The sequence below is a fragment of the Taudactylus pleione genome, unplaced genomic scaffold (assembly GCF_031769625.1).
Source record: "Taudactylus pleione unplaced genomic scaffold, aTauple2 ptg000373l, whole genome shotgun sequence".
In the NCBI taxonomy this organism is placed as follows: Eukaryota; Metazoa; Chordata; class Amphibia; order Anura; family Myobatrachidae; genus Taudactylus; species Taudactylus pleione.
The window spans coordinates 3,507,152-3,519,837 of NW_028284774.1; the positions used below are offsets into that span (position 1 = coordinate 3,507,152).

General features: G+C 43.9%; 1 protein-coding gene across 1 annotated transcript in view; it reads left to right on the plus strand.

Moving 5' to 3' along the window:
- Nucleotides 1-12,162, plus strand: part of EPHX4 (epoxide hydrolase 4) — an 84,669-nt gene extending 72,507 nt beyond the window's left edge. The window contains exons 6-7 of the mRNA XM_088444871.1: nucleotides 3,186-3,334; nucleotides 9,702-12,162. Coding sequence (XP_088300997.1) covers nucleotides 3,186-3,334; nucleotides 9,702-9,936 — 384 coding nt within the window. The 3' untranslated portion in view covers nucleotides 9,937-12,162. The remainder of the gene's footprint in view (nucleotides 1-3,185; nucleotides 3,335-9,701) is intronic.
- The last annotated feature ends 524 nt before the right edge of the window (nucleotides 12,163-12,686 follow it).

Consider the following 12,686-nt stretch of genomic DNA (forward strand, 5'->3'; position numbering starts at 1 on the left):
AGCCATCGACTTCACCGCACGTCTCTGGTACAAAGCCATACGTTTGTTGTCTCTTAATGGTGGTAGAACATGCAAGATTCTAGGATATATTGGATTGATCTTGCTTGCTGAGACAATGGGAATCAAAGGACTGAGGAGAGAGACTATTCCAAGGCTCTCATGCTCAATAGAGGACTAGACTAATAGTGCTTGAAATTCGGTGTGCCCAAGCCTTTAACCTACCATGGTCTATGTAGTACTCAAAGTCGGACAGTGAAGTGTTTTTGCTCGGTGAAGGTCTGTAGAATCTAAAAATGTAAGGGGAAACGTCAATCGGTAAATGAATAGAAAAAGCCAGTGAACACTTTGATATGGCCCATCCAGGAGTTATAGTGGTGACTCCAAATCTCAAAATTCAACATTTTAATTTTTTTTTGTATTTGAGAAATGTGTTCATGCACATTGTGTATGGTGATTGTAAGCAGGAGAGTGGGACAAAGCGGCAAACTGTTTTAAGCCATAGAGATGAGCAAGCAATTTCCAGAGGCTTGCTAGAATGGCGCAAGTGCAGCATGTTTCTCTTGACCATGCTACCATGGAGCTTGACAATGAGGTTGGATCAGCTTTAAAAAGAGTATCAAGTGCACATTTTTCCAGCTAAGGGTTCAATAAGTAATTAAAAAATCAGGAGCGCATACACTACTGCCTTGTTCCAATAGAAATACTGAACTGTAATGATATTACTTTGCTAGTCAATACTGTTGCTTTAGGGAAGCAATATAATGCCAAGGTTATGTCAAGGAACTTACCATCAATGCCCATTGACCTGAGGCCATACTTTGATATCACATTGGGGGCCATACTTGGAGCTTACATCGGGGGCCATTCTTGGTGGTCACATTGGGGGCCATTCTTGGTGGTCACATTGGGGGCCATTCTTGGTGGTCACATTGGGGGCCATCGGGGGCCATACTTGGAGCTCACATCGGGGGCCATACTAGGACAGAAAAACTGCATCTGCCATAAGGCTGGTACAAGTTTTGATGGTGCAACTGATGGTGGCGTCTAAAGACTCACCAAATGGTATTACTGCATGTGCAGACACTGACAGTGGGCGTCTCAGTCCTTGCACATTCAGACGCACAGATGTACACAAGTTAAGGGCTTTGTAACGGCATTTACAGTAAGTTGCAGATAGGCGAGCACCAATAGATGTAACTGCGGTTGCTTCTGAATCCACCTCTGTGTCAGGTCCAAAGTAACAATATTGGTAATAATACTAGAAGATAATTGAAGAGCAAGTTTAGCAGGGGTATACAACATTAAACATCATGTTCGTATTACCAAAATTCAGAACCTATATCTAGAATAGATTAAAATGATGTATTAAAGTGGGAGGGGGGATGTCTCAGTTTAAAGCCATTGCCGATGAGCCTAGTGACCTTTTGGTTATTATTACCGTAACAGAAGACCTCCAGGAGTGAGAGATACCATGTATCATTTGCATGAACACTTATCACATACAGTGAAGAGACTCTGGATAACTGCATAGCAAAGGACCCAGCTGAGAACTTAACTAGGTGGTCACAAGGAAAGGTCCATAAACATTAGAGTTCTGGGGATGACTATCAAAAGTCAGACCTCTCAGTTTGGTTTCCCTTCACTTGAGAAGTTGTAAAGGGAATACCGTAGCCCACCCGTGATGAGGTGGATCACCACTCCTAGATTGTTAAAAGTGCTGATCATTGGATTTTGGTTCCTTACTGATCTAATTGTGTAGACATTTTTTTTTTTTTTAGACTAGTAGAGCTATCTACCGCTAGCCTACGCGCCTTCCCTCGCCACTAATTTCATTCTGCCTCTTGAAGTGCTGGGGAAGGCCGGTCTGTTCCCCTTTATTCTTCATCAAGGCTTCTCATTGGACACTAATGGCGGGTGTAAAGTAACAGTAATAGGGAAGAACTTTACCTGCTACACTGTTGTAAATTATCTAGAGAGGAGGTGTGATGACTGGGGAGAACAACCCCTGTACTATCTTCAAGGAAATCTAACACATTATGAAAGATGTTGCCTGTCATACAGGGGTGCTGAGAGGGGGGAGGTGGATGCTAAATACCTGGGCTTGTTGTTGCCCCCCCCCCCCACTTATCCGTCAGCAGACCAGCACACGCTGCTGTGTGCTGGGCTGCAGTGGGAAACTGCTCACTGCTGCCACAGAGCAGCAGCAGCAGAAATCTTCTCTCCTCTGCACGTGCCCCCTTTTTAATTTTTCTTCTAAGGACACCTCTGCAATTAGGCTACGCCCCCTAAATAGTAATGGGCCCGGATCGGCTCTCACCAACCCCGCTGTCATATAAGCCACACTTCTTTCCTTTATTCTTTCTACTCCTTTAATGTTATTGAATATATAGTTGTATAATGGGATATCATTTGCAGGAGTTTCTACATATATTAGCAACAATTATGTGTTACATAGTGTTACTGTTATTTTATCAAATAATATTTTTGTGATATAAAGACATGATTTAGAATATATGCATTGAATGCAAGGGAACACACACACATACAAAGAAAGTCTATAAATAGCAAAGAATAACCAAAGTGCTCTGAAGAATATCAGAGCCAATAAAGTTAATTGAGGTGTTTAGGCAACTGCTATTTCAGGGGCACTTAGCAACATTAATTTCTTGCAGATACTTTAGCTAAAACGTTATTTTCTTAATTGAATATAACTGTTGTTTTGGCTGCCTATACCAGAGTGCTGTAGTGACTGATCCTAAGGGGTAGATTTACTATTCAGTCATGGTTTGTAAAAGCTGCTGATTGGCCTTGATTTCAAGTGGCAACTAGAAATAAATGCTAGACCATCCTCATTTAGCATTTCATTCTGTTGCCATTTTAAATCCATTGTTCAAAGTTGCTGGTCATTGGCAGCTTTCACAAACTGCTGAATAGTAAATCTGCCCCTAAGTTTGATGGACGTCTGTTACTCTCATTAGTGTAGTCACTGGTGGCCCTGGGTCCTAGTTACTTTATAGGCTGCATTCTTCTAACTTCTTATTTAGCACACAAAATGGCTGCCTCTACTGTGTGTAGGTCAGAGATGCACATGTAAAGTTAGCTGCAATATACACGGATTTCATGATATACTGTATTGCGTTTCTGTGCGATTTGATATTGTGTTTGCATTTTACCTTCTTTCCTAGATCCTTAAAGATCTATTTACCAGTGATGCAACTGGCATCAGAAAACACAGCTTCAGGTTCACAGATGAAGACATGGAGGCGTATCTTTATATATTTTCACAACCTGGAGCCCTAAGTGGTCCTTTAAACCATTATCGCAATATCTTCAGGTGAGCTTTAAAATCAATCTATTTATACTTGTTTGTCTGTTTGTGATCTGTATATAGCATACTTACTAACGGTTTCCCGGATATGCCGCTTTGCGGCACTGGAGCTGGGCTCCCATGATGCTAATCTTTGCAAATGGAGTTGCCCACTATCCTGGGAGTTAGGAGAACTCCCCCTAAATTTGTGAGTCTCCGGAAAATTTCGGAAGAGTGGGCAACTTCTGTATGTCATGTAGTTTGTACAAATAACCCTATCCATTTGTGATCTACTGCCACCTCCCCCCTCTGTCCTACCTCTCTTTCCCCCGCTCCCCAATCCACACCCATATTTTCTCTGTCTGCCCCCACACCGTGCCTCATTCTTTCATTCTCCCCCTTCTTTCTCTCTTAGGAGCCTATTAATTAACATTATTTTTACTAAAATAAAATGAAAAAGGGTGTTTTCACATTATTTTAGCATCACCAAAATTTACTAAAGGGCAATTGGAGTAGAATTTGTAAAACTGTACTCCAAGCCCTAATTATCATATTTTTAGTCAGCAGTTCGCATTTCCCATAATTGTAAGGGGAAATGTGATCTGGCCAAAGTTACTAAAAATATTGTGAAAAAAATACAGGGGGAAGCCCTGTGATAATAACGCCACCTGGAGATAGTGTTATTGGGGCTTTCTCCTGGTTCCCCGACTCCTGCTCTGCTCTAACAGGCAGAACAGAGCTGGGAGCCGGGCCCCAGTGATCAGCTGTGTGGTATAAACAGACCACAAGCTGATCACTGCTAGAAAAAAAAAAAGTCTGGGCCGGTGATCGGTGCTCCGGTGATATCCTCCCCCTGGTCAGCTGGTCTCCCTGCTCCTGCACTGTGACCCTGGTCAGCTGCTGCATAGAACAGCTGACCGGGTCACAGTGCAGGATGGTAGACCAGCTGAACGGAGCCCTGGAGGGAGGACATCACCGGAGCAGCGATGACCTGACCAGAGGTAAGTAAAAGTAGGGGGTGGGTGGCCAGCGGCGCATGTGCAGCACCTTCTCAGTGTATTTTTTCAGAAAAATACAGTGAAAAGATTGCGGTAGGGATTCACAGGGACAGAGCTTTATCGCAATCTCTGTCCCTGCAAGGGATTTTTAATAAATCCCTGTGATATTGCCAGTCGGAAATATCACACTACAGTCTGCAGTTTAAATGCGGATAGTAGTAAATAGGGCCCTTAAACCCAGGTTGTGCTGAAAAATTATTGATCGGCTGTTTGGGGCACTACCCAGTTTTCAGGGGCGTTTCTAGAGAGGAGGAGCCCAATGTGCAGTCTCCGTCACGGGCTCCCTCCTCTCCGCCCGGCAGCTGTGCACTGATCGGTGCGCGGCCAGCACCGCACTTATGGCGGCGGACATTTTCCCTGTACTGCGCATACGACACTTATGGCGACGGCCATTTTGCAGCAGTTTTTTTTACAGGCGCAGACACCGGAGGCAACGTGGGACTTCGGAGAGGTAAGTTTTATGGGTGCAGGCTGTGCGACGGCCATTTTCCGGCATTTGAACAGCGCTGGGAGACCCGACGCAGGAATTTGGAGAGGTAAGTATTACAAAGTATGGGTACAGGGTGTGCTGTGCGGGGCCCCCTGGACCCAGGGGCCCATGTGCACCGCACACCCTGCACCCATTATAAATAACGCCCCTGACAGTTTTCATGAGCTCATTATTGTGAGCCAAAAAAAGCATCCCCCTTTGAATTACTCTGAATGCCCGATCAGACACTGATTCAGTGTGAACGGGGTCAACACTGGAATTTCCCGGGTCCATGGTGTAGTGTAAAAGGGGTCCCTAGCTGAGACACGGGTTGAAGACGTGTTCAAAAACCCGTGTCGTAGCCCAGGCTTATGTCTGACAGGGATATTACTTTCTTTTTTTTCTCTTCCGCTTTTTCCTCCTTCCTCCTTCCTCCTCCTGGGACTGTAGTGTGCTCAATGACCTTTACTCCAGTGCTGGACCTGAGCTGGTTCTACTCGGTGCTACATTAAGCTTCCTAGGCAGTCTGTGTCAGTGGTGTAACTTCATCCCAGGTGCCCGGAGGCAAGATAAATGTTGGTGCCCCCCAAACTAAAATGTACCACCCCCCCAGCACCTATGCCAGCCCCAGCTGCCGCTGCCCCCCTTATGCAGTTCCTTTTATATAATGCCCCCAGTAGTGGTTCCCCTATGCAGTGCCCGCCTATGTAGTGCCCCCCAGTAATGGTCCCCCTATGCAGTACCTCCAGTAGTGAGGCCCCCTGTAGTGAGGCCCCCTGCAGTTGCCCCCAGTAGTGAGGCCCCCCCCCCCCGCGCGTGCACACACACAAAAAAACAAACACTTACCATTATCCCTGCTCCAGTGCTGCTGCCGTCCATCCCCGGCGTCCGCTCCTCGGCACTATGGGAGTGACGTCATTACGTCACTCCCATAGTGCACTGCGGGACCCGGAAGACGGAGCTCACTCCTCAGCTCCGTCCCCGGCGTCCACACCTCGGCACTATGGGAGTGAGATTTTGACGTCACTCCCATAGTACACTGCGGGACCCGGAAGACTGAGGGAGCTCCGTCCTCCGGCTGCCGCCGGTGGTTTGAATAGGAGCCGGGGCGCCCGCTGGTAACACACTCAGCGGGCGCCCGGCAAATGGAGGGTGCAGGGGGTGCGACCGCATCCCCTGCACCCTCCGTAGTTACGCCAATGGAGGTGGAGCGCCGATCAGCGGCGCTCCTTCTCCATGCAGCTCCCGGGGACAATGGAGCCAGGTGCCCTCTTCAGGGCTGGCGCCCGGCGGCAAATGACTCCATTGTCTCCGAGGGTTTCCGCAACTGGTCTGTGTTGTTGAATGCGTTTTTTCTTCCCTACCTATGTAGTCTGGGTCTCCGAGCACCATCTGCCTAGCTTTGGTCCTTCAGATCCTTTATCTGGCGAGATAGTATATTTCGGCTTCTGCAGTGTCTTCTTCTCTAAATACTAGAGTGCTGCCCACTAGATATGTCAGTTATACCTATCCCCTGTCCATTCACACAAATGGCGTGTCCACTACTACACTATTTGCTTCTCTTTCACCTCACAGATCCACTGAATTCATGATCCCCATTCATACTGTGCTTCTATGTCCAGCTGTGAGGTGAGGTGCAATCAGGGTGAGTTGCAAGGAAAGGTGGGATTGGTGTCTACAGTCAGGGGAGGTGGTAATCAGGATCAGATGTGTGACTGGTCATATAAAATAATGGTCCTTCCAGGGGCGTATTAAGAGAGGAGGGAGCCTGTGTTCATTCCCTGCCCGGGGCCCCCTCCTCTCTCACCGGTGGCCAGTAGTGCACTGACAAAGCAGTAGACTCTGGGCACTAGTCTGTGCCCAGAGTCTACTGCGCATGCACAGGTCACCGGGAAAATGGCGATTTCCCTACTGCGTATGCGCAAAATGCTGGAAAAATTGCTGCTGCGCCCATTTTCCAGGGGTTTTGTGTAGCGCTGCTACAGCCGATGCAGGACTTTGGAGGGGTAAGTATAAAAAAATATGGGTATAGGGTGTGCGGTGTGGGCCCCCATGAACCGCACTCCTTGTGCCCATTATAGGTACGCCGCTGGGTCCTTCAAAGGTGCTTGAAAAGGGAAGGGTTTAATCTAGGCTAGAAAAAATTAAAAAAATGTTCCCCCAGCACACTGCAAGGACCAGCAATAAGGATTCAATACTACATGGTAATAGAAATCCAGAGATCTTTGTTATATATGTTTGCAAATATATGTTTAAGCCATCCGGGCCGTGTCAAGGCATCTCTGTACCGGGGGTCCCCAACGCTACATGGTAATAGCACCCACTTTGGGTCATATAATTGCATACTGCTATGCCACATGATAATAGTACATACATTAATCTAAGTTGAGAGCCAACTCGCCTGGATGCATCCCAGAATCCCCCAAATAGCACTACAGGAACCAGCACACCCTCCATATGCTGGTCCCATCAATGCGTCTCAGAATAGTAATATAAAATACAGATATGACCACATAAATCTATCCTCCCTGCACTACAAGTCAAAGTCATGCTACACATAATGCGTGAGTGCCATGTGACTCGGTAGCGTTGAGCATAAGCAGCTTCTGTTGATTAAAATGATATGCAGCATGCCTATGTTCTGTGTGCGACTGCGAGTGTATCTGCATGCAAAATGCTACATTACAGTGTCAACGGCTGTGAATAAGATGCATTTGAAGGTAAAACGTCGCAAGAAAAGACGCTCAGCATTACCGACATTGCCACGACATTGTGCGACTAGAAGGGCTGTTTAATGTGCAAGGAGGCTAGATGTATGTGGACACATCTGTAGTGGCTGCTCAAATCAACTTAATGGTCCTTCAAAGGTGCTTGAAAAGGGAGGGGTTTAATCTAGGGGGAAAAGAGAAAAAAAAATGTTCCCCCCACACACTGCCTTTATTTCTGCGGACTCCACATTCTGCACAGTAAAAGTATCCTCAGTTTCCTGCCTGGTAACAAGCATATAGAATGACGGCGCTCTGGCGCAAAGAACAGCCTTGTGCACTTTAAACTTTGTCCAACATTGAGGGTGAAATCTGTGTGGATTTCATCATTTAAAAGCCTACAGAAGAAACAGGAGTTAGTAGTATATTGATTTTAGTAGATAACAACATACATGCTCCCATGTTAGTCATTGTCCACCCTCACCTCCCACCCGCCGAACAGTAAAACCTTTCAGATCAGATTTTGATTGAAGTAGTAAGTTGCTCAACAGGCCATAAATGTTACATCAGCCTAATTTAGATGAAATCCAACAACTTGTTAGCCATCATCTATGTGCGTAAAGTCACTATCCACACAATAGTTGTAGAAAACTGATACAATGTTCTAATTCCATAGATGTTATACACTTTTATGGCAAAAAGCTGAATCTGTACTTAAATTCTGAGATTAAAGATCAACATTCCATGGGGGGGGTATTCAATTGTTTTTGCCCACGGCTCTTAGTAATGGGCGACTGATGGAGCAATTAAATTGTTGCTCTGATCGGGCGCGAACTTTGTAAGTGCACGGATTTCTTCTCGCACCCTCCTGAGGTGGCAGCGATAAGTCATGGTTTGGGTCATGCTAATCAGGACTTTAGATGGGTTTAGCCACTTTACGTGGCTAAATCCAGGCTATTTGAAAGGCATGGGCACCCAAAACAACTGGATAGCAATTCCAGATCTCCCATCACATTAGATGGGACATCTGCGCGCGAAAAGACAATTGTCTCCCTCCCTAGGATGTTTAAAGTTATTAGGACCTGACTGAGTTGGCAGTAAATGGAGCTTATATTGCTCCAAAGTAGTATACGCACAAATATAAAAAAATGTATATATGACTGCATGCACAATCGTACACACTGTGCAGAGTATACACCGCCAAACAGACATATTTTCGCTTATGTCCATCACTGCATAGCTCGCAGCTGCATGGAAGCTCCGTCACAGAACTTTCCCTAGATAAGAATGCCCCGTTACAACTATAATTATTTATTATTATTATTATTATTATTTTTATTATTATTATTATTTATTACCAGTTATTTATATAGCGCACACATATTCCGCAGCGCTTTACAGAGAATATTTGGCCATTCACATCAGTCCCTGCCCCAGTGGAGCTTACAGTCTATATTCCCTATCACATGCTCACACACATACACACTAGGGTTAATTTGTGTTGGGAGCCAATTAACCTACCTGTATATTTTTGGAGTGTGTGAGGAAACCGGAGTACCCGGAGGAAACCCACGCAAACACAGGGAGAATATACAAACTTCACACAGTTAGGGTTGTGGTAGGAATTGAACCCACACCCTCAGTGCTGTGAGGCAGTAACGCTAACCATTACACCGTCTGTGCTGCCCATAAGTGTCATTGCCACTGAAATGCGTACAACTCTGCATCTCCCATGTCTGCGTGTGCTCTGCACTGAAGTATTACCTGAGCAAATCACACAGTACATCTCTAAGCCTGTGCCGTTCTGCCACATCTTTGCCATAAAAGCCCTTCATCTCTGGCCGGCCAGCTGCTGACGACATTACATTATATACGTAGATGTACCGCATTAAAACTCCACTGGACAGTTCCAATACTTGTTCCAAATACCACACACTGCACATGGGTGCAGGGTTTTCTCTGCAGAAAGAGGCAGTGCACCCGACCCAGGACAGACCAATTGGCCACTGTGACTTCCCCTATATTTATCTGGCGGAACCATCTTTCTGGTGATATTTTCAGAATGATGGCTCCACACAGGAACTCTTAAAACGCCCCAGGACTTGCCAACACATTTTCGCTATGAGATTGATTCCAATATAGTGCTTTTTTCTATTTTACAGCTGCCTGCCATTAAAGCATCACCAGGTGACTATGCCAACTCTGCTCCTCTGGGGAGAACATGATGCATTTGTGGAAGTGGAGATGGCCGAACTGACACGAGTCTATGTGAAGAATTATTTCCAGCTATCAGTATTATCCCACGGCAGTCACTGGCTACAGCAGGATCAGCCAGAATTGGTTAACACCTTAATATGGACCTTTCTAGAAGAAGACAGATTTCGAGCAAAAGACTGATTTTGAACACTGCTATATACATATATAAAAAGGTCTACTCTTGCTTGTAACCACTTCACTCCTAGAAAATACAACCCATCTAGTAGGAAGCTGGTTTACTAATAAAAACAGCAATTCTCTAACAAAGGGCCATATTTAGCTTGTCTCAGTGAACACGGTCACTATAATGTGTCTACAATGATGTCACTGTGTATTATAAACAGAGCGGATTGTCCCGTAACAGCTGTGTCAATTGTTAATGCCAGTCTGAATTGTAGTGTTATATTTTGCACATATATACATGCCTTAACATCTCTGAGTTTACACTGTACAACAACGAAAGTCATGTGGGTCTCTGATCTCTTGCATTCTTTACAATTGTTGTGTGGTGCCTTGTGGAACTTTTTAAAATATCAATACAGGGGTGCCATTGGCCAGCTGGTCATATGGATATAATTTAATTTTTATTTTTTTACTACATTTTGTAACATCACTAAAATGTTGTCACTGCACGAAATGGCCTGTCCTGATGCTGTGACTCTTTGTACTAAAATTAGTTCTGGTGGTACTGTGTGTTTCTGCTATTTGTTGTTGAATCTAAGGATGTGAAAAATGAAATGTTTTACCTCATCTTAATAATTAGCACAATGTAAAATATAATCCAGTGCTTTAAAGCTTTGGCTTGATTACTTGAAGCAGGACACCCTATACTGTTGCTGGAAACTACTTCAGTAGAAACATTGATTTGCAGAGAACCGTTTTATTGAAAGAAATTATATTTTGCTTAAAAGTTTATGTACCTGGTTTTTCTTATTAATGTAAACCGCTAATATTACAGAGAAAGAATAGCTGATTCAGCCTTTCCCAAAGCAGTTTTTATTATCACTTCAAGATGTTAAATATTTTTGCATCACAGCTACATTTTTTTTAATTTGTAGAAGGTAATTAATTATCAAGACAAATTGTATTGACAATGCACTTTATTTAAAAATTTTGTTTTAATGTCATGAAACCCCCATACTTGTATATGTTTTCTGTAGATTGCAATTAGGCAATGACTGACCACATAACATAACAATCTCATCTGTGACACCTATAAAGTGTGGTTGTAAGAAGGTATTACCAAACTCAATGAAGAGGAATATCAGATTTACTATCAATTGAACAAAGAATTTTGGGGAAAAAAGTAGAGATTTTGGTAATGGGCTACGATTTGTTAAAATCCTTGCTTTTTGGTGCAGGTTTTAAAACGTCACTTTTATTAAAGACAAAACCTGATATTTTGTCTTTAATAAAATTGCTACTTTAAATCCTGAGGTGAAAGTCACAGAATAACCATTTTGATAAATTGTACTTCATTATATAAAGAGTCATATGTACATTAAACACCTTTTAAAAAACAAACAGAATAGAAGAGGGTACAGTGATTCATTTTGTTAGAGAGGAACATTTACTTGGTAATAGCTATTACACTGCTAATTCCAGACCCTCCAACATGATCCATTCCATCGGTACAAAATGCTCTGCTCCTGGACCCCTTGTAATTTATGATTGCCGTCACCTGTGTTGGACTAATTTAATTGATGTGGAAGGTGTTTGAACACAGGTGGCTGCAATCATAAATTTGGTGGGAGGTCCAGGAATAGAGCATTTTGTACCTGATGGAAGGGGTCATTTTGGAGGGTCTGTGATTCCACCAAGAGAAGTTTGGATTTTGCTGTTTGACATTAGAGCAGCTGACTGGATGGCCACACCTGCCACCCTAAAAGGAAATGCGACTACTGCTTAAAAGTCCAGTGCATGAAAATTTTCCAAAACGAGGGGAACCATATATTGTACACCTTCATGTTCAGCTACAGTAGGTAAGGGTGATAATTACTAAGAGTGGAATTTTTGTTTAAAATAGACTTCTTACCACACAGAGGAGAAGCATCCATTTTGTGGGCTAAGCAGTATTCAGCCTTGCTAGGAATCGTGAGATCACTGGTTCCTAATGAATTGATAGGCTAAATTCTCAATAATAATAGTTCAATATACAAAATGGCTGCCTCGATCATTTGTATGTGGCAGGTCTATTTTTATGGTACATTTTTGGGTATGAACTTGAAGTGCTCCACAATATTAAATGACTGTTTTAAGCATAAAAACAATTACCTCTTTTTGACGTTGTACAATAAGAGAGACTATGCCAAAAAGGCATTGTCTCAATACTGGTTAAAAAGTTGGTTTCATTGACTTGATTTGAATGCAGTTGGTAAGTTAATAAAATTGTGTTTTGACAAGGAAACATTCAGGGATGCTGTGTTTTTCTTACCAAGTGCTTAGTGCATACATTGTTTCTATAACATTGCTGAAGGCCATTTAGAAATATAACGGTGGTTACAGAAAGCAAAACAATGAGTAACTTTGCACCTGGGCAAACCATGCTGCGCTGCAGGTAGAGCAGATTTAAACTGCAGATACATTTAGAATTGAGAGTGGTGTGTCCTAGCTCAGATCTAAATTTTTGGATAAATATAAAGCTGTCCAGGATTTGTGGGATACATGCAAAGCAGCCAGTATTTATTCTGAATGCCAGTGGCAGAACTTGTGACTGGTGGGCCCATGTGCAGAAATTTGTTTTGGGCCCCCTCCTCTGCACCACCCCAAGTTCATAGTGCCGTGGGTGACATGGAGAGGTAGAGGGCGACAGGGAGAGGCAAGAGGGTGACGGGGAGAAACAGTGTGTGACAGGGAGTGGGCGACAGGCAGAGGGTGACATATAAATTTAC